Source organism: Hyperoodon ampullatus (genome assembly GCF_949752795.1).
Source record: "Hyperoodon ampullatus genome assembly, chromosome: 11".
In the NCBI taxonomy this organism is placed as follows: domain Eukaryota; kingdom Metazoa; phylum Chordata; class Mammalia; order Artiodactyla; family Ziphiidae; genus Hyperoodon; species Hyperoodon ampullatus.
Window position 1 is genome coordinate 9134601 of NC_136924.1, and position 28000 is coordinate 9162600.

At 37.5% G+C, this 28000-nt stretch overlaps 1 protein-coding gene across 1 annotated transcript in view; it reads left to right on the top strand.

The window, feature by feature from the left end:
- The window catches only part of TMTC2 (transmembrane O-mannosyltransferase targeting cadherins 2), a gene marked incomplete at both ends in the record, with an annotated part of 412037 nt that overhangs the window by 308691 nt on the left and 75346 nt on the right, over positions 1-28000 (top strand). The window contains one exon of the mRNA XM_079715466.1: positions 19361-19442. Coding sequence (XP_079571592.1) covers positions 19361-19442 — 82 coding nt within the window. The remainder of the gene's footprint in view (positions 1-19360; positions 19443-28000) is intronic.

Genomic DNA, 28000 nt, shown 5'->3' on the forward strand with positions numbered 1-28000 from the left:
CCATGAAACAGTGACTGATTCTTCCAAGCAGCCTTCATGCTTCTCTTCCAGGGTTCTTATTGCATGTGAATATCTGTGATAGCTGAATACTAGTGTATTACTATTGGTTGCTTTTTTTAGGCAGTGAGAGTAGAGACCCTGTCTCTTCATTACTATTACTAGCTTGGTGCTTGGCACATAGTTATTCAATAAATATTTATTGAATTAATGTAAATGAAATGACTCTGAAGCAGAGATTGGCCCAATTCACATAAAAGTTTTCTGTCAGGGCATAGCACTGATACATCACTACCCTTCCGCACTAACTTGATTCTTCTGTTATCTGTGCTCTCATGAAAGTGGCTCCATCACTTTCTGTTACTGTTAGTCATTTTCATGTCTGTCTTCCCCACTAGACTGAGAGCAGCTCTGTCTTACTCATTTTTTTCAGATGCCAAGGGAGGGTCTTGTACAGCAATAACTATTTGTTGGACACATTATTTCAGTGTTGCATGGTGGAAGGAGATGGTGAGAGAAAGGAACAATAAAAGTTTGAAAGAATAAACGGCAAGGGGGTTGTACAAGTAATTAGGAAGGAGAAAAAAAGTGATGTTTTAAGTAGGTTCAAGTAAATAAAAAATATGAGAACTTATTTTTTGTTCTGTTGGTTAAAAATGTCAAAATCCTCAGCATTAAAAAGGGATTGAAGAGTGAATTTAAAGGGTCAAATAATTGGATAACAACATTTTGGGGGGTGAAATTTCTTTCTTTTTTTTGTCTCAGTAAAAATTATATGGTAATCCTACGAATATAGAAATCCTGATTACTATTGAAAGATAGAAATGAAAAAACACAAAATTGAATATATTCCTTTATTTTTTTCTGTTTGGTGACATAGCGAAGCATGATCTGCTGGCTATCTGTTTTGCTCTGATAGCCTTGGAATGTAATCTCAGTAGAGTGCATAATATAAATTATTCATTTCAGGGGACTTTGTAGAATTTCATGAACAGTGATAGTGATGATAATGAATATGTGCTCTTCTGACAGGTACAATAAAATACAGATAATCTTTTGGTTTTTGGGTTTTTTTTAACTATTGAGTATCACATATGGCAGCCAGGAATAATAATATCTTTTATATAAACTATCATAATATCTATAATTTTAGTTGAAGAGTCAGCTTGATACGTGAATTTGATTGGGCTGGAGAGCAATATGAAATATTTTCACTGAGAAGTGATTAGGTTGAATTTACACTGATGATGACTATAAAAGAAGCAAGCTTTTCTTTTCATGGTTTTGCTATAGTTTTGTTGAACTTCATTTGTGATGTTAGAAAGTATTAACACAATCTCACTTACTCAATTTGAAACAAATAGTAAAATAGCTACTGTACTAAAAGACATTTAAGAAATCTTTATTTGGAACTCTGAGGAATTTTTCTTTTCATAGTGACATCTCAGATATCCAAATATTTGTGAAATGAATGGATTACTATTATTCTTATAAGCTGCCCAAATCTAAAACAGTCACTATCCCAGAAAGACTGAATATTTCCTGTTGTATAAAATCTTTCTTAAAGGTAATATGATTTATTTTTATTTATTTATTTTTATTAGTTTCTGCTTTATAACAAAGTGAATCAGTTATACATATACATCTGTTCCCACATCCCTTCCCTCTTGTGTTTCCCTCCCTCCCACCTTCCCTATCCCACACCTCCAGGCGGTCACAAAGCACCGAGCTGATCTCCCTGTGCTATGCGGCTGCTTCCCACTAGCTATCTGCCTTATGTTTGGTAGTGTATATATGTCCATGCCACTCTCTCGCTTTGTCACAGCTTACCCTTCCCCCTCCCCATATCCTCAAGTCCATTCTCAAGTATGTCTGTGTCTTTATTCCTGTTTTACCCCTAGGTTCTTCATGACATTTTTTTCCCTTAAATTCCATATATATGTGTTAGCATACGGTATTTGTCTTTCTCTTTCTGACTTACTTCACTCTGTATGACAGATTCTAGGTCTATCCACCTCATTACAAATAGCTCAGTTTCGTTTCTTTTCATGGCTGAGTAATATTCCATTGTATATATGTGACCCTTGTTTAGGCACTTAGCTTAGTCTCCTTATGCTTTTCTAACTTCATTTGATCATTAATCTAGTAAATCCAGCAACACCAAAAACTGTCTTTTCTACTCTGTTTCTTGCTTATCCTTCAGTACAAAAGCTATTTGCTGAAAATAATGTCTTCTCTGGGTGTTGTCTATACTTCCTTTTATTTTCCCTCCATTTCCTATCCAGTACTTCTTATTTCATTGTTATGTTTTTAGAAACAAAATAAAAAATATTAATATGATAATCTTTGGCATTTACTTTGGAAAGGAAGTGTGAAGAAGGACAGATCTGAATAAAACGATATTTTGATTAACTCAAGTTTTGCTTCCAGGAAATACCAGGTATCTGAATATTGCAATAGTGAAGAGTCAGCTATAATTCTTCTACTTTCTTATTGTTCTAAGATTGGTAACAGCTTAAGCCACACTGACTAGTTCAACATGAGCTTGCCAAATCATGTCAAGATTTTAAAGTGAAAATGGACCTTTTGGAAAGTACATATTTCTGAATAAGGGGAAATATATTCTTAAACTGTCGCCAGTATTTATATGGGTCTTCCAGTTTGATCAGAAGTGGTCGTAAGTACTTTTTACTGTAACTTCAGTTTCGAGCTTTAGTATTTTCCCTGTTTTCTCTTTTCTTCAAATTCTCTGAACTCAAAGGCAATTTTTTGCCTGTGATATTCTAAGACATGCAAGAACAAGAGATAGTTTGGTTGTTAGCAAAGTATTTGGGAGCACAAAGTTCTTAATGTGGGTGTGTTACAAGAATGCTGCTTAACATACATGAAAACTAGTCATCTACTTCCGTGAGCCACCTCTGAGTAAATGGATTTAGGTATAAGAGGTCTAGTTAGATGGAGAACTTTTTCTTTGAGTGCTAACAATGTGTTGCTGTGCTATGCTTTTTTTTTTTTTTTTTTTTTTTTTGTGGTATGGGGGCCTCTCACTGTTGTGGCCTCTCCCGTTGTGGAGCACAGGCTCTGGACGCGCAGGCTCAGCAGCCATGGCTCATGGGCCCAGCCGCTCCGCGGCATGTGGGATCTTCCCGGACCGGGGCACGAACCCGTGTCCCCTGCATCGGCAGGTGGACTCTCAACCACTGCGCCACCAGGGAAGCCCCTGTGCTGTGCTTTTAAAAATGTATTTTACTTTGTTTAATCCTTTTAAGATATTGCATGAGAGCTACTGCTGTTCCTATTGCACAGTCATCATGACAGTTAACATTTGTCGAGCACTTATTATATACCATGCGCTGTTGTAAAAGCTTAACGTGTACTGTCTCAGTTATAAACCTTATCAGGAGGTATCATCTTATCTCTATAAGGTGCTGAATTTCTGGAGACATTAAACAATTTGCCCAAGTAGCCCGGCTATTTTAGGGATCGTTCTTGAGGAGACGATCAAACTCAGGCCTATCTGATTCCTAAGCCTGCAATCTTTCCTCTATGCTGATGCTTCTCTTTTTATAACATATCTATGCTTATTTAAAAATTAATACCACTTTAAATGATTTAGTAATTTAATAGCTTATATTTTCCCCCAAGTCTTCAAAGTGCCATGTTTGTGTTTTTCATGGCATGGGACCATATACCCCAACGTGCACATGTATTCCATTTTTAGAAGTTGAATAGGTCAATATGTTTCTTCCAAAGGCTGCTTTGTATTTATAGCAGTCATGCAAGGAGTGTTCCACCACCCTCCTGTAGACTTCCGCATGGCTTTTAAAGATGCTCTTGTGATTGGGAGTGTCAATTCAGCCCCTCTTGAATCTCACAGATAAACCTGTCGACTCAGGTGTCAATTACACAGCAGACTGTGACGAAGACAATTTGGGAGGTTGATGTCTAATGAGTCCTATGCAGCCTTCATGGCACATTTTTCCTACCAAGGTCAAGAGGGTCTGAGATGTTGACAGTGATAATTTAGCCCTGAGCTGAACCGCTATTAAATTTTCTATCTACAGGCAGAGAAGTTCAGACTTTATATTTTCCATCTCCATGTCACCTCTGTACTCGATTTTTTCCTGTTAGTGACCCACATCTTCTTGTGACATTAGGCATTTTCTCTTACTGTAAGAAAGAGAAAGAGAGAATCTTATTCTATGATAATGCCAAAACCCAAGTGTGTATGCTTCTTACTTGCACACTATTCTGCTAGGACTTGGGAAAGATCCAGTTCGGCGATATGCTTGTCATATGTATTTATACATACAAACTTGTTCTGCTGGTAATGTGCCAGCTTCTGACCATTTGCTGTGTGTGTTTGTGTGTGTGTGTATTTTTCCCATTTTTGCCTAGATTAAAGTTTCCTGTAATTGTGTATGTACTACCTCTGGTCACTTCACACTCTAGAAATTAAAGTGAATGAGCATTGCATACTAAACAATGCTGTTTTCAGTAGATCTTTCTTTCTTTGTAAGTCACAGATAATTATTATTCACAGAAGGTGGCTCAAGAATCATTAGACTGACAGAAAGTAGAAATTAGGTAACTGGAGTTGTTAAATAACCTTATTTTCTCAAATAGATGTGTTTTGAGTTGGTTGATATCAAATGAACCTTTGTAAGCTACAGGGCCTTTTAATGTTGTTAAAACAAGGAACATTTTCTCCATTAGACTGACTTTCTAAACAATATTCTTAATTTGGATCTTGTAAAGACAACTTCTAAGTCACCAGCCCTTGGACTTAGCAGGTAGTCTGTTGTCTTGATGCTTGGCCAACTTTTCCTCCATCTGTGAGCCAGCTGAAGTATGCCACCTCTTTTATGAGACCTCCCCAAACTCACTCAGGCACAATAGATGCCTTGGTCTCTGTTTTCTCCTTATGTAGGATGCATATGTCTAACGAGAGCCCTTTCGAGTATGATCTTCCAATTGATAAATGCCCACTTCCAGAGTTATCATATTATTCAGTCTAAAGAGCAGGAGTCCTTTCATTATCCAGTGCCTGACATACCCTCTGAATACGTGATGAGGGATGGATGGGTGGGTGCATGAATGTATGGGTGGACCTACTCCATAAAGCTCAGCTTTAAATAACGTAGTGATTCCTGGTAGTAAACTTCTGAACCAAGTCGATAATGCAATACCACAAACTGTGAAGCCAGATGGTCTCTGTTTGAACCCCAGCTCTGCCAAATCAAGCTTCTGTACCTTGGGCAAGGTACTTAACCCCTCTGTCCCTCAGTTTCTTATTCTGTAAAATGGATAATAATAATATCTCAGGTGTAATATGAGGATTTAATGTGACGATACAGAGAAAGCTCTTGGAACAGCACCTGGCACATAGTAAGCTGCTTTTATAATGTTTCTGTTCTCATCATATAACCTGTAAAGACAAAGTAAAATTGCAATGTGCTAGGACAACGGACACCCAGAAAAATCTGTTTTGCGGAAGCAGAGATAAATGGAAATTTCATTACTCTTGACAAAGATCACATGGTCTTGTGCTGTGAAAGGATGTCTTTGTTCATGCCTTCTTTGTTAGGTGTGGGGCGGGGATAGAAAGCCGAGATCTCACTGATGCTGCTAATGGAGGCTCCTGGTTTCATCTGCTGGGACATCTCAGTGTCATAGAGCCATTGTTGGACTCATCTGATTTAGGTGAATACTTGTGAGAGGGAAACAAGAATTAGGGCAACTACAGAATATTTGTTCAAACCAGGAAGGGGGTGCTGTTATTTTTCCACTGGAACAGTGGACATAGAATAGTTTCAGGCAAACCAGAATTACTTCCAAGAATTACTTCCAAAACCAGAAGCACAGTATACACATTCAATATGTATGTGGTCTAATTGGCGTAAGAACCTTTCTAGGACATTCTGCCTTTGATAGGCATCTTTACCTTGAAAGTCCTTCCAGAAGAAGATAAATGGATCATTTATTCCAACTCCATTTAGTTTCATTTGTTAGTACAGTAAACTACAGTTGATTTTAGGTCTCAGCTACTATCCCCAATCTCAGTGTCGGCTGGCTGGATCTGGGGGAAAGCCAATGCCTTTTCTCTGTCATGGGTTGGAAGGCAATGGAGGCAAAGGAGTATGACATGAATTAAGAGCTTAACTCTCCTTTAATCTGAATTTTTAACCAATGATGAGTTCCCTGAATTGAATTCCATTTTTTAAACAGAGAATTGTAACCAGTAGAGTTCAGTTAACCCAGGTCCTTTGATTGGCAAAGGAGAAAAATGAAACCTATCCAAATTAGGGGTTTTCTCTGGTGGTTCACCTTCTTGGTATCAGAACCAAATTAGAACTCAGGTTTCTGTGACTGAATCCATTGCTTTATTCAGCACCCTGGTTCAATCATCAAAGAATTTTGAGTCTAAATAAATTAAATAACCCTCTATGTCCTTTACTGCTGAAGATTTCTACCAAAAAAAAAGTATAAATTTAGGGAATTATTTACATCTGGCTTTATCCTCTTGTGAGAGCATTTGGATTTGAGAGCCAGTGGCACCCTGCCAGTGACAAATGGAGGCACAGAGATTGCCTTCCCATCATCCGCTACCTTTTATGGTGTCGAGGGATTGCTTGCTCTCCTTTGTGACCCAGCTGCAAAGCAGCTGTTGCTGGGGCTCCTGCTTTTCCACTCTCACAGCGCAGCTTTCCTGACTATCCCCATGGGGTTTAAACTTCTGCAGCACGAGTGTCAGCCCTGAGCTCTGTGAGCCAAGGCCAGCTCTGTGGGGACCAATCAGCATAGCCGCTTTCCAGGCTGTTGCTAAGCAGTTTGGGCTGGAGTGATCCAGCAAATGCTCATGACAAGCAAGAAGCACCCATTTGCACAAACAGTGCAAGAAAACGGTTGGAGCTGTTGCTAATAGCTGAGATTCAGGGGCTTTCCAATGGCACTAATTCCCTAAATGGTGATCACGTGGACCACTTTATCCATCTAAAGTTTCCTATTGGAAACTATTTTCTACGAACTTGTGGTGCTGTCTTATGGACCACAGAAGGCTGATAAAAATTGTGGCTTCTTTTTTATCCCTTGTATAGAGGAGGTGTTGACAACAGTGCCAGGGGTGACATTCTGGGTATCACTCGGGCCTTATGATGTAATCAGATTTACCCACTGAAACCTACGCCCTCATTTAGGCAACAGGACTTCCCAACGAGAGCATGCATTTATGAAGTGCGTTTTGAGTGTTTGCTTTTCCAAGATATTTAATGTTTTCATGCATTTATGACCACCTACTATGCATCTGGCCCTTAGCGAAGTGTTGACTAAACAATTCCCCTAAACTGGTTTACAATTAGAAGAGATTACAAGTGGTAATTAGAGTACATATGGTAAGTGTCACAACAAAAGCAGGAATCAAGTGCTGTTAGGGCACCCAGGAGGAAATGACACAGTTTGAAGAATTCTGGACTGGTTTAAGTTTGGCCATGACCAAATTGGAAAGTTACCTAAGAACCCTAGAAATGGAATTTTGAGGTTTTCTCTTCTAATTTTCAATTAAACTAAGGGGGAAAAAAAGCCCTACACATTAATTTTTATGCCCAGTTGTGATTTATGTTTTAACTTTCTGTTTTCTTTTTCAAAACACTCAATATGTCTCATTCCCTTCTGCTGACATGGTAACTTTCCCTCCCCTTCAGAGCCAGACTATTGACTGAGGGTATCCACTCCCCAAATTCCCCCCGACTCCTTCTGGCTTTAAGACCTATTATGCCATAGAAATACACCTTACTGAGCTTACCAATGATCTCTGTGTCATTAAATCCACTGGATATTTCAACAATTGACATAATTGACTACTTCTATCTTCTTGAAATACTGTTTTACCTTACCTCAGGCCTCTTGAGTCAGCCTAACAAACCACATCTTTGACAGCTCAGATGTCTCAAAGGTACCTCAGTCTCTACAGTTCTCAAAATTGAGCTCATGATCTTCCCCCCTTAATCTGGTCTTTCTTTTTCTATTATTTACCGGCTTTGTCTCCGTTTCAGAATCAGAAACCTAGAGGTCATCTTTGTGACCTCTGTCTCACACCCCATCCCTCTCCTATCCATCATGTAATCCTATCCGTATTACCTAAATATCCCTCCTGTCAGTCCACTAATCTTCATCTCCATTATCAGCCCCATCACTCTCTTTTAAAAGCCTGGATTAACCTGCCCGCATCCCTTCCGTTCCCATTACAACCGTGATCCACACAACCCTCAGAGCGATATTGACAAACAGATAAGGACAGATTCCTCCATGTAATCTGTTGGCCAGGCGGGCTCTACCCCATGGCCCACCTCTACTCCTGGTCTCTGTCTCCCTCACCCTGGGCTCATGCAGTGTTTTTGCTACAGAGATTTTCCCTTGCTGTGTCTCTACTTCAGATACTTTTGTCTACCCTGCAACTAGATCATACAACTAGTTAATCATACACACAGCTCTCAGATTGTTAGAGCAAGCGGGAGTTCTTTTGGAAACCTTTTCTGAATGCTTCAACTAGTTCTAAGTGAAATGTACAGCCCTTATTTGTGTTGTACTCCTAACAGCTACAGTTTTGGACTCTTCATGAGGACAAGGGTTATGTCCTTATTCACCATTTTCATACTAGTGCTCAACACAGTTCCCAATAAATATTTGTTGGATTAAGGAAATCAACGAATAAATTTAATGAACTGCTAAAAGTTCATTATTTTAATTACAAACAGATATTTTTCTATTTAATTGGTGAGTCAAAGATAAATTCTGTGTATTATTCTGAAGTCTAAAAATAGCTGATTTTGATATTTAAAAATGAGTTACATAATTTTAAAGTAAATTTTAGGATACATTTATCTGAAATTTAATTATACATTTGATCCAAGCAAAGTGCCTACTTACTTCACCGCAACTTCCTTAGACATTTTAATAAAATATCTGAATTCTCTTCTCATAACTTGATATTATGGATGGAGAAGAGTTGTAGTAAGATGTTGGCTTTAACTTGACTTTGACTTTAGTATAGCAATGCAATGTAACAGCCTAAGCAATTTGCCCAGATGGAGCTTAAGATGTGGTTGTAGCCTATCAAATTAATTACCTTCCAGTGAAATGTTATTACAGTGTGTGTGGATGACCTCTTCAAGCCTGAAGGGAAAATATTCAAGTGAACAGATGTAGAAAGGAAGTAAAAACTTGTTATATAACAAGAAATCTGAGTAAGTTAAACACCTTCAGTTATATAATGTTTCAGAAATTAGCTATTTGTATTTATACCTTAAAATCTAACTTTTAACTTCTAATGTCAAAGCTGTGTAGAAAGCAACATAGAATTTACTTTTATTAATCAAATATTTTAAATATTTATGGAAAGCAAGCTACTTATTTTCAGTAGTTATTTAAAATCTTTTTCTTCTCTTTTATTGAAAACATGATTGAAATAGAAGAGTTTTTTGTTTTTGTTTTTGCCCTTTTTTTTGCTTTCCTCTTGGCATTCTTCCAAGTTTTCTTTTACTTTCTTCTCAGGGAAGGTACTAGATATCTGGTGTTCTTGCCAAGGCTTGGTCTGTGACCTCCTTTCTGGCCAGTCTTTCTAAATTAGTCCTCCATACTCTCCTGCCCTAGCATTTCAATCAAACAGAACGTACCCAATCCATCAGTCACCTATCTGCAAGATATTCCAAATATAACCACATCTCACTGTTTCCACTTCTTTCACCCTAGTCTTAGCCATGGAGTATTAATAACCTCCTACGTGGTCTCCCTGTTTTCTGTGCCCCCTATAGTCAGTTTTCCAGCCAAGATCTCCAGTGTTTTTGTAAAAATATGTGAGATCATGTTGTACCTCTATTTAAAATCCTCTGTCGTGTTCCTTCCTAGTCAAAAGAAATTCCAGGGCTTGCCTCAGCAGCATGTACACTAAAACTGAAATGACATAGAGAGGATTAGCATGGCCCCCACGCAAGGATGACACACACTGATGAAGTGTTCCATATCTTGTGCAGTTCCCAGAGGCTGTTTGATGCTTTGCTGGTTAACACCAAGGAAGTGATATGAGTCAAAGCAACATGTGGCATCCGATGTTGAAACTGTGATTTTTTTTTACTACCAAAAAAGAAAAACTAATTCCAAACTCCCCACAGTGCCTACTTTGCTCTACACAGTCTGGTCGCTCGTGTCTCTCACACTCATTTCCTGTGATTCTTTGCGGCATTTACTCCCCTGCCACCATATTGGTTTTCTTGTTAGTCCCTAAAATTCCAAACATGCCAGATCTTTGCATGGTTCACTCACTCCCTTTACTCAGGTCGCTTCTCCAGTGTTACCAGAGGCCTTTCTTGACCACTTTATCAGACATCATCCCACCCCAGTGTGTGTTGCTCTCTTCCCTTAGCCTGTGTTATTATTTTTTTTTTTGTACCAACTGCTTTAGACAGTGTCACCTGCTCATGTGTGAACTATCATTTCACCACCAGAATGTGAACTGCGAAAGGGCAGGAACTTCGTCTTGATTACCAGGATCTGGAATACAGCCTGTTACATAGCAGGAGCTTAATCCATTTCTGTGGAGTGAAAGTCACACCTCTGAAGCATTCTCTTTCCCTTTTCAGTGGACTAAGTTGTTCTGTGTTCTCAGGACACTTAGTTTGACACTAACACAGCACTATTTTTTAACAGTCTAATCTAGAAGTGTACTTCCCTCCCTGTCAGTCTTGAAATACCAAAGGACCAACCCTCTCATTCACCTTTGAAATCCTGTAGTAAAATGAGCCAGTGATACAGGTAGTGCTAGCCTCCTTTTTAAAATATTCTTTTTGTTTTTTAAATGTAATTAGGACATAAACAGAAACTTACAACCTGCTTATTTCATTTAGCAACAGATCATGGAAATCTCTTGTAGTTTCAATAATTTCTACAAAATCATTTTAGTAGATACATAATATTTCATTGAAATGACATTTGGTCAACCAAGTCTATCCTGATAGACACTGAATTTGTATAAACAATACTGCAGTGAAAATAAATAGCTACCTCTTGGTATTTACAGATATTTCCTTAGGACAAATGCCTAGAGATAGAACTGTTTGGCCAAGATATACCTATGACTTAAGAGCTTTGATGCATATCAAATTGCTCCCAGGAAGATCTTATTATGTTTTACTATATTTTAGCTATGTGTTAGCTGAGTGCTGGTTTTTATGAACCCTCAGGAATACTGAGTTCTATAATGTGGGGGCAACTTCACTGATAGATGATTAATAACATCTCAATGTATTAATTTACATTTTAGGTAAACTGAATATTGAGTAAGTTTAATATGTTTTCACAGGGATATCGAACATTATTTTTTGGTATTTGCAAACTGCTTATTTGTGCCTATTGCTCATGTAACATGTCTGACATTCGAGCCAGAGCCCCAGCTGCATGCGGATGATCCACTTTAACTTCTTTGAGGGAAATTCAGTCTACTGAAGTCTTTCATCCCACTTGGTCCGCCATTTCATTTCAGCCAGTTTTGTGGCCTCCTCCCCTTTCAAAAGTTCACCTAAATCTGGGAGGCTTAATGGTGTTCAAAAAGCGGGGAAGGAGGCTGCCCTGGGCAGCTTGGTCTGAGCATATTTCTTCACCTTGAAGTCTGATGGCTCTGCAGTAGGACCCAGGACGGGTTTCAGAGAAGCTTTGCTCAGGTTGGGAGCTGTGGTTCTGGGGTCCAGCCTTGCTCTAGGTGTACCCCAGAGCCATGCCTCCCTGCTGAGGTCTCAACACCTATTCTGGATGCAGCCCCTGGACACTGAGAGGGCACTCCCTGTCACCACTAGCTGCCCTCAATGTCATTTGACATGCCTTTTCCATGAGCTTAGGCTTATGACAGTATACTCCAGGTATCTTTCAGGCAGCTTCTGCTTTGGGACGTTTAGGAAAAGAGATCAGGAAAAGGCCTGACGTTTATAGAAAGTGAAACTTGAGGGACATTTCAGGGAGGAGAAACACAAACTATTATCAGTAAGCTATTTAGCCACATTCATTTTTATTTATGGTAGCCTTATTCTGTTACATTCTAAAGCTTTCCAGAAGAAATGCTATTCTGTCCCTAAAAAAAAAGAATGTCATGGTCAAGTTTTAGGCCCCTGATAATTTGATGGGAAACATTTTAGTAGTATGGGATATCGAACATTATTTTTTGGTGTTTGCAAACTGCTTATTTGTGCCTATTGCTCATGTAACATGTCTGACATTCGAGCCAGAGCCCCAGCTGCATGCGGATGATCCACTTTAACTTCTTTGAGGGAAATTCAGTCTACTGAAGTCTTTCATCCCACTTGGTCCGCCATTTCATTTCAGCCAGTTTTGTCGCCTCCTCCCCTTCCAAAAGTTCACCTAAATCTGGGAGGCTTAATGGTTCACCTAAATCTGGGAGGCTTAATGGTTCACCTAAATCTGGGAGGCTTAATAAATAAAGTATTTCATCATGAAAGTTACCACTGCCCCGTCCCTTCACTTTGCCTCTAAGGTTATCTCTGGCTGATTATATATAATGACTTGGAGGGACTTTAGAACTAAATGGCTTGATGTAAATCATCTTGATTAGTAAGAATTAGTTCAACTGTTAGATTTTTTTAATGATATTTTTCTTGTGATAAGGAAAACCTTTTTTATCCTGAAGACACTTCGCATACAAACACTGTGATGTTAAGATAGACCATGAAACAACACTTCTATTTGTAAATGGTGGCCTTCACAAATTAATTTTTCAAGGCTATTTGATTGCTTTTCCTTTTGTACTCATTAAACTATAATGCAGCTGTAAACAACACATTTACCAAACTACATATAAGCTTTTGGACCCATTTTATTGGCTGCTTCCCTTTTTTATTTCTTATCTGTGTAGATACACTCTTGAATGTGAAATGAAGATGTGATTTTCATTGGTTGTGAAAAATGACTGGCATTCACCATTGTCAGACTTTCCCCCAAAGTAGACACTAAATGTATGGGAGTGACTGCTGGATACACAACTGCAGAAGGAGACTCTTTACACTAAACTTACAGCAGCCTCTAAATATGAGTAGGGCCACCTAAGGGAAATCCTCTGGTTTGTTCTTTATGTTATTCTAACTGGTGTTCCTACCAATGCTGAAGACACAGGTAGTCCCTTATTAGGATATAAATATTTGGTTGAGAATCAGGCTAGTTCTGAGGAACACTTTTTATAGTTTTATAGACCTTGGTTCATGTGACAGTTTCCAGAAGTAAAGTGTAGAAATCACTGCTTTATTCATAGCTCTGTAGTTTACCAAAAACATGTAACCATGTGAACTAAATGACTAAGGAGTAACTATATGCTATTAAGTTGTATACAAGAAAATAGTGGTAGCCTGTTCATTTGTTGACTGGTAATTATATTTATAGAACACTTGGATGGCTATAGATGAAAAAGTAAAGTCTTATGGGAGTAATCTAGTTTAGGGGACAAGATTAATACACTAATTATATTATATTATATATTTATAATGCAATGCAACAATGCAAAGTCTTGATGTTTTTAGGTCATTCAATAAAATAGCAGTTCTGAGCTGTGGCCTCAAAACATACTGTGTGTAGGGTGGTACCTATAATGAGTGATTTGTTACCAAAAGTAAGTACAAAATTTGGTATATGGTTGACTTTTAAAAATAAGACAATTCAAGCTGAAGCCATTAATAGTATAACATTTTCTCATGTTTAATATTCCCGAGTGCTTCCTTAAGTAGGAGCTCCAGGTTTGGGGTGTGTGTGTGTGTGTGTGTGTGTGTGTGTGTGTGTGTATAAATATATAAGTATCTAGTTTTATATTTCATCACTTCATAGTTGGAAAAAACATTGATCAGCCCTCAGAAGAGAAACTGTTTGCCTTGTATACCCGCTCAGGTGGGCACCTCTTTCTGAACAGGGACAGTAGCATCCAGTTTAATTAGAAAACAAAATAAATGTGCTGAAAACTAATCTTATGCTGTGGAACAGGCTATCTAAACTTTACTGAATATTTATCTTACATGTGTATGTTTTATTGCTGCCAGTCAGAAGAGGACCTGACCAAGCCTAGTCCTGATGGAGGATGCTTTTTTTCATGAGTTTAAATGATATTACTCTTGAATCCATTTTTAATATTCAGTAGAGTGCTACAAATATTATACGAATATAAGGATAAGTATATTGATAATCTCAAATCCCTAACCCCCTAGTTACTCACGCACCCCTTGCCAGGAATATGTCTCTGCACTGGTTCCATTCAGTTCTCCTCTTTTCTCATCTTTCTAGCTCTTTCCCTTCATCCCATAGTCATTTATGCTGCTTCAGATCCAACCAGTTAATTCTTCATATCAGCACTAATATGCTAACTGCAGAGAATGTCTAATCTAGAATTGTTCCAAGTTCTGATGGTAAAATTTCTAAAGTATTTGCCAAGTATTCCTATAGGTCTGTTTGATATTGACTTTCTAATCTTTTCCACTGTCAGTTGCTCTTTGCTTCTGCGTACTGGGTTTTTGCTGTTTTAACTGACTCCTGTGTGAATACACCAAATTGTTATATACAAACTGTAAATACTTTCCGAGAATTACAGTTTTCAACTTTGAAATTCTACTTGCCAACCACCTTAGTTTATAATGAAAGCCCTTGGTCTAGTATTTTAGGGTTCAAGTTGTGTGACTCCAGTGTGATAGTGATGACTCTAAAAAAAATAATCATATAAGCACAATTAAAAGAAAAGGGAAGGGCTTCCCTGGTGGCACAGTGGTTGGGAGTCCGCCTGCCGATGCAGGGGACACGGGTTCATACCCCAGTCTGGGAGGATCCCACGTGCCGCGGAGTGGCTGGGCCCGTGAGCCATGGCCGCTGAGCCTGCGCGTCCGGAGCCTGTGCTCCGCAATGGGAGAGGCCACAACAGTGAGAGGCCCGCGTACCGCAAAAAAAAAAAAAAAAAAAAAAAAAGAAAAGGGAAATTACTGGGAGTTGGAGCCATCACAGAGGGCTTTATGAAAAAGTGGGATTTCAACCAAGGCTTGAAACATAAAATAGATATGAATGAATGGAAAAAAAAAAAAGAATAACATTACAGACCAGAAGAAATAATTAAGGAAGAACATAGGAGCTACAGTTAAGATACATAAGGAAATTGGCCTGATAAGGTACAGGAATTTATCCAAGAAGATTTGAACTAGATTGTGAAATATTTTGAAAATTAGACTGGTTATTAAATAAAATGAGTGGAAACAGGGTGCTATTAAAATATTTTTGAGCAATGGCATAACATGAAAACAGTTCTGTTTAAGTATTATTAAGCTGGTAAAATGAAGTTCAGTGAGTCAGGAAATCTGAAATCTATTGTAGCATTCAAGATGTGAGCCAGAGGCTTCCCTGGTGGTGCAGAGGTTAAGAATCCGCCTGCCAATGCAGGGGACACAGCTTCGAGCCCTGGTCCAGGAAGATCCCACACGCCACGGAGCAACTAAGCCTGTGCGCCACAGCTACTGAGCCTGCGCTCTAGAGCCCACGAGCCACAATTACTGAGCCTGCGTGCCACAACTACTGAAGCCCGTGCACCTAGACCCAGTGCCCCGCAACAAGAGAAGCCACCGCAATGAGAAGCCCCTGCACTGCAACAAAGTAGCCCCCCTCAGTGCAACTAAAGAAGGCCTGCGTGCAGCCATGAAGACCCCAAAATAAAATAAATAAATAAATTTATTTAAAAAAAAGAATATTAAAAAAAAAGATGTGAGCCGGAAGAGCCTTTTATTGGGGGAGGGGGAAGTATTGCGAATGAGAGACATTTTATAGGAAAATCGTGAAATTTAGTTTCTACCATGACATAAAATTCTGCAAAGGATTTTTGAATTTTGGTAGTTGGGAACCAGACAGTGGCATTCAATGTGGAAAGAATAAAATTTTTTTGAGGAGATGGAAGAAAAATCAAAGTGTCAGAGCTTTCTGTGCCAGGCCCAAAGCTAGTTACTTCCCTTTGACTTATGATTTTAGCAACCCCTCAAAATTGGTATTATGTTCATTTTTCCAAATGAGGAAAAAGAGACTCAGAGTCACACAGCTAAATAAGTAGAGGCAGCAAGATTCAAACACAGGCTAGTCTGGCTCTGGGCAGTTCTCTCAATGAGAATTGAAGAAATTCATTGTTAGCCCTCAGTGCTCTGTGACTGATCCCCTTGCTTATTGGGTTATTCGTTTGCTGTGTGCCTCCTGCAAGTAGCACTTGCAAGCGAGCAGTCTGTGTTGTTCAGTTATATGGTTATATCCCCAGTACTTAGAACAGCGCAAGGCATTCGATACAAGTTTTTTAACCTACAAAAACAAGTGAACACGCAAATAAGTCATAGACCTGGCAGTGGAAACCGAGCCTCTCCACTCACATTTCCCTTATTTGTCACAGCTGACCACAGTCCCTTTTTCTTGGTTTTCTCAACCACCACTTGTGTCCAAACATCTCAACCAATATACAAAATGAATAACAATGTTTGATGTGAGAAGTTCATTTAACCAGAGGCTACTCCATAATGCTTGCTTGTAGAAAATGCTGACATAATCTAGAAGACTCCAAGAAAAACCTGCTGAGACATGATGTTTTTCTTCTTCTCCACTTTCTTAACTGCTACCTACCCCTCTATAACGATAATAGTGAACAGAGTAAACCTGATTAAACACAGTGTGACCTCCTCACCACCCTTCCTAGGACCCAGTGATGTGTGTGTTTGGTTGGCTTATGCATCTGCTTGAATTATAGTGTCCTGAGAATTTTATTTTCCTCATAACTTGGCACTTGACCAAATAGTGGTCAAAGTAGAAAAATGGGTCTTTGCATGATGGTTTGATACTTCCCCCCCAAAAGAATGTTCTGGCCTTTGATGTATTTGTTTTGTATCTAGGAGGTGGTGGGACTCATTGTCTTTAATAACCTGGTTCATTTGAGTAACCTGAGACTACTGGCCTTTGAGTTCTGATTTGTTTTTTAAAGCTATATACTATTGCTTTGCCAGTGGACTACACATAAGAATTTTACTACGCTGTTTACTGTGACATTGATAAATGAGACACTTTCTTCTCTTCTGTCCTTAAAACTTAAGTGGAAGAAAGTTCACAGACCCTTTTATATTTTTGCATATAACATTTGTACAGACTCTTTACCAATGATAGTTTTCATTTTGCATCTTTCTTTTATCATCTTCTGCAAGTTCTTTGTACATTATTTTCCAGTGGTGATTTAAAGGCTAACCATGTGTTTTGAGGCTGTGTATATAATAAAACATATTCTTTGTCATTCAGAACTCTGCATTCTGTTGCATATTATATATGTATATGTATATATATATCTACATATAAATAATAGTTAACATTTATTATAAACTCAGAATATGCCTATGTACTGTAATAGCTACTTCATGTGTATCCTTTCACATAATTCAGTAATCTTATGAAATAGATTTTATTATCCTCATTAAAAAATAATAGACTTTATTTTTAGAGCAGTTTTAGGTTTACAAAAAAAATATTGAGCAGAAGGTACAGAAATGGCATATACTCTCCCACCCTCCTATACAGCTTCTCTGGTTGTATCAACTTGAGCTCATGTTGTACATGTTATAATTAATAAGCCAATACTGACACATTATTATTAATTAAAGGCCATAGTTTACATAAGCATTCACTTTTTGTGTTGTATATTCTATGGGTTTTGAAAAATGTATAATGACATGTATCTGCCATTACAGTATCATGCAGAATAGTTTCATTGCCCTAAAAATCCTCTGTTCTCCACCTGCCCTCTTTTTTGTAACAGAGAAAATTATAACTAGGAGATGAAATTATTTTCCAAGGTTCACATAGCTACATAAGTGTGAGAGCTGCTTGGCCTCCTGGCATCTTTGCTCTTAACTGCATGATCATTTAGTGAATCCTAACTGGGTAAGATTCTTGCTAATTCTTACTAACTTCATCAAAGTGTGATATGTGTAGCAAGTATTTTGCCTGTGCTTTCCTTTGAACTTAAAGTGCTGTGAGAAATATCGCAAGAGATTTTAAATTTTTAATTATTGGAAATTTGACAAGCCTTGTGAATTAAAGAGGAGTTATTGACTGGAGTAGCATTAGTAAAATGAAAGAGGGCAACAGAGTGAATTTGTTAAATGAACGAATAAAAAGGAGAAGTCATATGGAGAAATGAGTCAAAGTTGCATGAAATGTAGAATATTAGCTTAACCATACACCTCTATCTTTCGAAAAATTATCTCCTTAAAAGTGATTTAAAAAATATATGTGAAGGGGACAGAAAAACATCACCTGAAGTTTATGTGGTAGAGAGCGTTTAAATTAGAAGGAACAGACAGATAAGATTGTTTCTCTTTACTCTAGACCCACAGCTTCTGAATACCACCCTGTGCCTTGCTTCCACCCAGTTGGCATAGATCTTCATTTTAACCTTGCAGGGCGAGACAGAACTGTTTTAGGAAAGGTCTTCTTTGGGTTGTTCTCCTACCTTGAGTCACCCCGTTTTGATACTCTGGAGTCAATTTTGGTGCAGAAGCTATAGCACAGCAAAGAATGTCTAGTTTTAGAATCTGCCTGGATTATGATATTATTTCATGAAAAATCAGTTTATTGCATATAAGCCTTTGCCCCTACTTTTTGCTTATTTTTTTTCTGAGGATTATGGTAATGTTTACTTTAAACTGTAGCTAGGGAGAAGATCTAGCTTTAGATTAAATCCTGATTTAGCAGTATTGTAGTCCTGAATGACAGCAGCAAGGATAAGCAGTAGTTGCTTGCCAGTCAACAAATTGTGACTTAGTTCCTTCCTATATAAAGTGAACATTAAAAAAATAAATAAATAAAAAAGTGAACATTAAGACAAAACCATCTCAAAGCTAAAATAGTCATCATTCCTTATAAGGAAGAATGAATGAATGAATGAATGAATGAAGAGAAACAGATCAAAGGGAGAAAATGAAATAGAAAATGAAAATATGTTTCCCACCATTCCTGAAAACTCTCTTATCCTTTTGGTTTCCGTGAAACCATTTTTTCCCTCTTTTCTCTTGCTCTCCTGGTCTCTTCTCTTTGATGTCTTTAATGAACTCACTCTCACTGTCTCTCCTAATCTTGATGTTTCCCAGGATTCTGACCTCAGTCTTCTCTCTCAACATATTCTCTTTGATCATCCTCATTTAGATAAAAACAAAACACTGTTTTTTGATGATGATTACTAAGTAGACATTAGTCTACTTCATTTGGGCCCAGGAGGTGAAGAATCCCTCATGATCCACTGCTGAATCATCCATTTTCTCTGTTTTTCAAGGGTCGTAAGAGTGAGGCTGAAAAATTCTTCTTGAAGGCTATTGAGCTGGACCCCACCAAAGGAAACTGTTACATGCATTATGGTGAGTGCTTGATAGTTTTTTTTTCCATGTCCCCCACGTTTACAATGAATGTTGATATGAGATTTAGGTTGTGCTGGCAAAGAACATTTTGAAAGGACATTGACTTTGCTGTTGTAGATGTAGCCTCATGCTATAGTCTTGCCTTCTTGTTCAAAGCAGTCACGTTAACAAGGGCTATGCCTTATGGTTACTTTTAGTAATTTTCATAGGATTTCAGTGGGGCAAGTTATTTTCACAGTTGTGTTTTTTTTTTTTTTCAAGTTCAGTTTGGAGTTTAAATGAGGTCTCGTCAGAAAATCATCTTGCTCCTTGCCTGATGCGTGGTATATAATTAAAATATTAGCTCTCTTTTCATTCTAAATGTTAATGTATTGCTCACTGAATGTATCATTTTGAAGTTTTAGAGGCTTACATTTTGGCCTCAGAGTCTTGCTTTCTGGAAGATACGGAGTTACCCCAGCCTGTTCTCTAAATGCCTGAGATTGGGGTCAAGGATAAAAACTGTAGAGGCTGTAAAGGATGTGTCTCTCACTCGGTTTATCTTAATCAGTCTGGAATGAAGTTACATAACAACTCTGGTCACACTCCATGCTGTCATTAGTAGTGAGTCATGTGTTCAGTGAGGCGAAGTATATAGCTGGTTTGGTGTCGGGTAAGATGTGCTGATTTCTACCATATTTTCATTGGACTGGCTTTCAAAGAGCCTAAAAGCATTTACTTTTGCTGATCCCTTGGAAAATAAAAACAAATTTTTGACCACTGTTGGCTTTGATGTGTTTGTTTTATCAAGTAGTAAACTTAAAGATGGATGGAAATGAAAAATCTTGGGAAAATAAAGCTAATATGCTTGTATAATATTAAATTTCTTCTTCCATTTCCCCACTAGTAAAAATAGATCAGTGACAGGCTATGAGTGTGGAAAATGGAAATAAAAAAATGGAGGATACACTTAACCAACCACCGGTCCATTTGTTTATATTGTGTGTATATGTTTATAAACCTAGGGTTGTGATACTTTATCTTTCCAGCATAACATAGCATGTAATTTCACACAACTTATTGCATTACCACTCCTGATTTTGTTTCACAATGCAGTTTTATTGCCATGTTAAAATAGTAGTCAACTAATTTAAGTTTGCTGCAGAATTTAGTTTACTTCTTCAGGTTTTATTATATGAAATATTTTAAATTAGGATTTTCTCATGCATATTATTTTGGGTTCCCCTACTGAGCTAAAGTAATTCCCTGATTATTTTCTATGAGTGCTAAAGGACCTCCTGTCATTTTATGAAATAGGACTCTTTTTATCCTGTCTTGCTGCTTGCATTTTCTGTACCTCAAACTAATCCTACCTACTGCCTCTTCTAAGCTTGTTTCCCATAATTTTATTATATGCTTTATATTTTTCACATTCAATTCCTTTAAACTTCATCATTGCTTCATCTGAAATGCCACTGAAAAAAGTCACTATTTATTAATTTTAAGAGATAGCCCCCTTATTTATTATTCTGACTTGTCTATCTTTACCACTTCTTTTTATTTATTATTGTTTTTTATATTACAGTATTCTCCTGAAAATAATTATTTTTCCAGTGGTAGTAATAGGGAATATTACTCCAATGAGAAATTTGGGGATTTAGTTTTAACAGAAAGTGAAACAAATTATTTATTTTGTATGTTATTTGGAAAACAGTGATAGATGTTCTGTAGATGCATGTGTAAAACTGATTCTTCTTAGTACTCGGGTTATTTTAATTTTTTGGCATATACCTATTATTAGAAGTACATTTATTTTCCAAGGGAGGAATGAGTGCATAATTCAATATATTTTTATGAAATAGTTTCAGTATTTTTTCCCCACTCTGGAATAGGAAATGGAAAGGACTGAAGATGAGGCATCAAAAAGTAGTAGTTAAGGCAGAATAACCTACAAACAGACAGGAAGCCCATAGCTGAGGGCCTCATATTCCTATCTCACTGTCCTCAGGTTATTTAAAAATGTACATTTAAAGGACTATTAATGATTTTTATTTGGAAAAAGTCTGCTTCAAATGACTAAAATTTAGAACTGAAAAGTTCTTCTAAAATTATCTAATATAACCCCTGTTGTACAAATAAGTAGATTGAAACCAGGAGAGATGAAGTTGATTTGCCCAAGTTAGCTGTAAGTAACTAAATTTTAGGTCGCTTGATAACCATCATTGTTTTTTCTTCTGTAATATATATTCCATTTCTTTCACAACATTGTAGATAAAGACACAGACAAGTAGGTAGATAGGTGGCTGGGTAGGTAGATAGATATTTTTGATTAGTCAGCCCTTCTGTGCAGTTTTAGAATGTCAAATTCATATAAATCATGACTTAGCTTAAAATTTTTAAGGAAGGGTCTTTATTAATTTTAATATGTATAAGATGCAAAGCACTGTTCTGTTTTCAGAAAGTGAGTCTGTGCTATGTAGGCAATAAATAGGATGATGTCATTTTTAGAAGGTGATGTGGTAGGCAGTAAGGTACTTCTTGAAACCAAATAGTCAGGTTAAGCATCTTTGAGGAGGTGATATATGAAATCTTAGCTTATGCCAACTCTTTGAAGAGCCAGATAAGAGCATTTCAGACAAAAGAAACAGAAAGTTCAAAGGTCACAGGCAAGAACAAGCTTGTGTTCACAGCAAAGAAACAGGCTAATGTGACTGGAGCATATTAAACCTGACGGGAAAGTGGGAGGAGATGAGCTTGGAGAGGAGGCTGGGCTAGAGCCCAGGGGCCTTTGTAACCAAGCTAAGGAGTTTACTTTAAGAGCAATGGAAGGGACCATGTGGCAAGACAGGATGAGAGAAAGGTCAGAGTAGAGCGAGGGGAACTCTATTGCTGTCTCACAGGCAAGGAAATGGTGGTGGCTTAGGCTGGGGAGTGTTGTGGGAATGCAAATATTTAAATTGAAATTATACACTTACCTTCCTTAGAAAATTCTAAGGTAATTAATAGGGAAGACGTATTTTCCATTTTTTGCACCATCCATATCTAGCATATTGCCATGTCACAGTAATGTGCAATAAATGTTGAGCTCAGATATATTCTTAATTTTAGAATTGGATGGAGGTTCCAAAACTGACTGAAAGTTTGTTCCCTTAGAATTTGTTTTACTCTTTGTCCAAGAAGATGCATACTATGATTTTTATATCAGTTCTTCTCCAACTTACTGGTTATGGATATTCTTAGGGTATTTATAGCCCATGGATTGAATGAATAGTAACACTTCTTCAGCTTAAAAATAAATGTTTAAATGAAATGTCAATGTTAAATGAATGTTTATGTAATGTAAATGAAATGGTAAATGTTGTTTTGAGTCTTTTTTTTTTTTTTTTTTAATGCTTTTGCAAATGTCAGTGAAAATGCCAGAGTCAGTGAGTTTTGTTCTATTGTAAATTCACTCTGCTGGGTGATTGTGTGCTTTTCATTTGCTTGTTACTGATACAAGTGACTTGGAATATGCCATTCAGTTGGGAATAGACAGGAAATTACAGGAATTTATACTGGCTGCAGTGGCAATTAGAAGGCAGTATTTTAAAGTACTATTAGTTATTTTTGTTTTGAATCCACTAGTTTTATGTCTTGGAAGAAGGGATTGCGTTAGAGCTTGCCATTTTTTCTTCATGTTGGCTTGCAAGAAAGAAAGAGAGGCAGGTTTTTAAAACTGGTTTAATAAGTTGGTTAAATGTAGGCCTCTGTGGTACCTATAGTCTCTGGGATTAAGATTCCCCATCTGTAGAGTGAAAGGGCTGATGTGGGCTTCCATAATGTTTTCCAACTCATGTTTCATGTTGTGTCTAATATATACTTAATTTCTCACTGGTCTTTCATCAAACATTTTAAGGAATGTATAAAAAATAGGTTTCAAACTATGCTATCAGTAATAGTATAATGTTGTATTCATATCTCATCAAGCTTACAGTGTACTCCCATGTCCATAAAAAACAAATCTTGTCTAGTCTTTACAGACTTTAATTTATAAATGTCAAAGGTGAACATTTGGTGCCCTGATGTCTCATGTGGGCCTCTTATTCAAGGGATTCTCCATGAATTTCCTTTTGGCTACAGTAGAAAGCTTCTGCCAAAAGAATGAAAGTCAAGACAAGTCCCTCCTTGTCTCTTTGTCTTCCTTTGTTTTTTTTTTGTTGTTGTTCTTTTGTTTTGTTTTGTTTTGTTTTTTGCGGTACACGGGCCTCTCACTGTTGCGGCCTCTCCCGTTGCGGAACACAGGCTCTGGATGCGCAGGTTCAGCAGCCATGGCTCACGGGCCCAGCCACTCCGTGGCATGTGGGATCTTCCCGGACCGGGGCACGAACCCACGTCCCCTGCATTGGCAGGTGGACTCTCAACCACTGCGCCACCAGGGAAGCCCCTTCCTATGTTTTTTAAAGAATTACTGGAAATACCATTTTTTCAGAAAGAATATATTATAAATCTCTTTATATGCATAGTAGTAAATTTGATATAGACTGAAACAACTAAAACCAATACATATTTGTTACAAGGTACCTACTATGCTTAAATCTGGGGCAGGTGGAAAGTCATTAGATATTAAGCACCAAAGCATAAAAAGTTAAAAGGGAGCAGGTTGTGACAAATGATAATGAGAAGTACTCTTTTATGTAGATGTTGGATGGTTCTTCTTTTCCCATCTACCTCTTAACCATATGTTTCTAAGAGCAAAGACTTTATTGTCTTTTTCTTCATTATTGATCCTCTCTCTGGGTAATGTTCATTTCCAACAATAGTGACAAGTCCTGATCTTCTTCCTCCAGTTCAATATTTAGCAAGCACTATACTAGATGTAAGTGTTACCAAACTCAGGTCCAGCTGCTTGCTGCTTAAAAGCCAATACTCAAGAGGCAAGTATTGCTAGAAAGGAAAAGTTGCTTTAATCAGAAGGCCGGCAATCTGGGGAGAAGGTGGACTCATGTCCCAAAACTAACTCTGAAGATTCTGCTCAGCCATGCCAGTTCTTTTTTTTTTTTTTTTTTGCGGTACGTGGGCCTCTCACCGCTGTGGCCTCTCCCGCCGCGGAGCACAGGCTCCCGACGCGCAGGCTCAGCGGCCATGGCTCACGGGCCCAGCCGCTCCGCGGCATGTGGGATCCTCCTGGACCGGGTCACGAACCCAGGGAAGCCCCATGCCAGTTTTTAAAGGGAAAAATCTCAGTAAATCATCAAGACAGGAGGTCAAGCTCTGCATCGTTTTCCATTGCGGGCAGGCTGGCTTACTCCTCATGATCTTTCTTCAGATGTTATCTTGCCCATGTGGACTGACTGCAGGATCGCTAAGGGAGCTGCTGGGGGTGGAAAGCTAGTCATTCTTTAACTACTTAATTATTCATTCCTACTTCTTTTAATTTAGGGAAAGAATCAACAGGTTAGGCAAGGTATTGTGAACATTCAGTAGAGCATAAGTCAGGAGTTCGGTTAAATGTTACTTAGTGATCTCGTTTCTATAATTAAGGTTTAAGGGGAACAGAAATAGACAAACAGGAAAGGGGCCAAAGAGCTCTTACAAATCCCCATTTGTCAGACATCATTCCATTTCTATGGGATTAGGGATGAAGGTCCATCTTCTATAACTTCTTCATGCTGACACAGGGCACCATATTCTCAGAGTAGAAGATGTTGACATGGCTCTGTAGCATCTCTTTGCTGACAGTTTTAGTTGCTTGCTTACATATATGGACACAGCAAGCTACAATTATTTTGATGCCCACAAAGATATAGATTATTATGAGCAACAGTGTTAATCCCATTCACTTGAGGCCAGTTCTTGGAATTGTGCTACCCATAGATTCAGTACTGCTCAAGATGGAGCAGCTTATATCATGGCTACAATCTGGTCATCATGCAGTTAGGTTTTTCCCCTCTGGTAGTAATTATAGTATCTGTAAAACAACTCAGGAATGTGCATCAGACACTGAAAGATTCTGTGACGCTACTGTCCTTATCATTAACTACTTGAGCCTGCTCTTTTGTGACTCAGGGAGGCTTGGGAAACTTCAGCTTTTCTACAAACAAGAGGCAGGGGACATGGAAGGACCTTTGTACTTGGGTGGGAATTGGGGTAGGGAGCCACAGGATTCTACTCAGTTTCATAGAGATACCACAGGGAACCAGACAGGCTCCAATGTAGACTGCAAACTGAAGAGGGAGGCACAAATTATAAAAAGAATGATTTAATTACAATTACAATTCATTTTTAAAAGGAGACACAGTATCCACTAAGGGGCCTCGACCCAGGTGGCTGGGATGCAGGAGAGCCATGCTGGTGCATGTAAGCTGTGTTTAAATGATGAGTAGGAGTTCTCCAAACAAAAGTGTGGAACTGAGGGGTTGCAATAAAGAACATTAAAGCAGAGAAAATGCTTGAGGCAGAAGGCACGGCATGTGTCTGGAGAATAGTTCAAGGACGGAACTAGGACCATAGTTAGATGCTAAGAGAAGATACATAGAATGTACCTCCACACTGAGGAACTCCAAATGATGAGCGCTGATCATTTTTCATCTTGGGCCCACAGAGAAGTGTGGACTTTTTAAAACTACAGTTATCTGTATTCTTTTGTAGAGACATCACTATCAACAAGATTAGAATCCTGAAAACTTCTTACTACATTTATCAAACAATTTATGATCTAACCCAGTGTTTTCAGACCCTGATCTTCTTTGGTCATTATCTAACCCCTGTGAGGTAGGAATGGATCCCAATACATTTGACTAAGATAATAGAAGTTCAGAATTTTCAAGTGACTCTCCAGATCAGACATTTTCAACATATGTCTGTAGTGGGAGAAGAACTTGAAAATCCAGCTCTTTCAACTTTTTAAGTCCAGAACTTTCTGCATGGTTTATATATATTACATTTCATTTTAAAAAGTAGTTACTGGAGAAAATTGTTAAAATATTGGGTTTGACATTTCATCAGTGAACACTAAAAGAAGCAGCTTGAAAACTATGTAATGGGTTGAATTGGTGAGAGGCCTATGGTTTTTATTGTTTGTAATTAAAATAGAATATGGCAGTGAACTGAGGTTGGTTGTAACATTTCTAATCGCTTCAGAAATTATGAGTAATTTTAAAAATTAAATAATGAACTAAATAGTGTTATTTCCTTGATTAAAAATGAAAATATATTTTTGGCTTTTGCAAAAATGACATTGAGATTCCAGTTATATTCAATGCTTAGGATGAAAACATTTTGCTAAAATATCAGTGCTTTGTGTGCTTTTACTGCTCCAAGGACAGTACAGGCAGTTTACAGGTGTATAATTAGAATTGGATTTTTCTAAATGTTGTTCCAAACTATTGCACTTCTTGCCTAGGATTTTTTATTCTTAAATTCCCTCTTATAACAATGTGTTTAGTAATTTAATTTAACCTTCCTACCTGTGTGTATTTTATATGCGATACTTTCCAGAGACGTTTAGAGTTAAAACTTCCCCATGAGTAAAATGGGAAGAAATAGGGAAGGGATTAGCTAAGCTTACAAGCCAAAAATGAAGGGGAAATTAAATGATTAATTTGTTTCAAAAAAGGGATATAGTTAAAGGACAAACAGTAAAGTGATAGGAAATAATTTCCTTAAAAGCAAAAGCTAAAAGATCAGACTACTCAAGACATGAGAAACTCTATAAAACTATGAGGAAAATAGAATACAAAGACCAAGGGTTACAAACAAACAGTTCTCAAAAGAAGAAATATAATAGGTTTTAAAAGATAGGTAAACATACAATTTCATTAGAAATCAAAGAAATTCAAATTCAAGTAAAGAATTCAATGAATTCTTTTCAGCTGCTCTAGCACTTATTCTCAGTAATTCTTCTCTTGGTAATATATCGTAAGAAAATATAATTTTTTTCTATGTTTATCAACAAAGATAGTAACCAGAGCACAGCATTGCTATTTATTAGAGGCAAAAATTTAAAAAGCATCTAAATGCCCCAAGAAGGAAAATAATTAAATAAATTATGGTTATCCCTTTTTGAGGAAATATTATAAACCCTAGGTTAAGTTTATAAAGAATAATAGTAACAGAGGCAACTATCTATGTTATGGTACATGAAGAATGATTAAATTATACAAAATAGCTATATCATTAAAAAAGCAAAGTAAAACAAGTAAACAGTGTTAAGAATGGATATTTTAGCTTTTTGGACTTTTACAGTCAATTTTTTTTTGGCGGGGGACAGGCTTAATGTTTTCTATTTTATGTTTTCTTTAATGAGCATATTAGTTTTGGAAGGACTAAATTCTTTAGCAAAATGTGAAAGTACAAGCACCTTAATCTATTGCTCGGATAGTCTGTAAAAAAGATAGGAAAATTATTATAGTAGCCAAATAATTATCCAAAAATTATTTAACAGAACTCAACATGTAAAACTTAAGACAAAAATTAAGTGAGAAAGGAATAAAAAGTAGAGCAAGGCATCTTGTCTGAATTCTCTATTAAATACTGTATTTACGTGATGAATTCATCAAATATAGTAACAGTACAAACATTTACTAAGTGCTTTTGTGTCC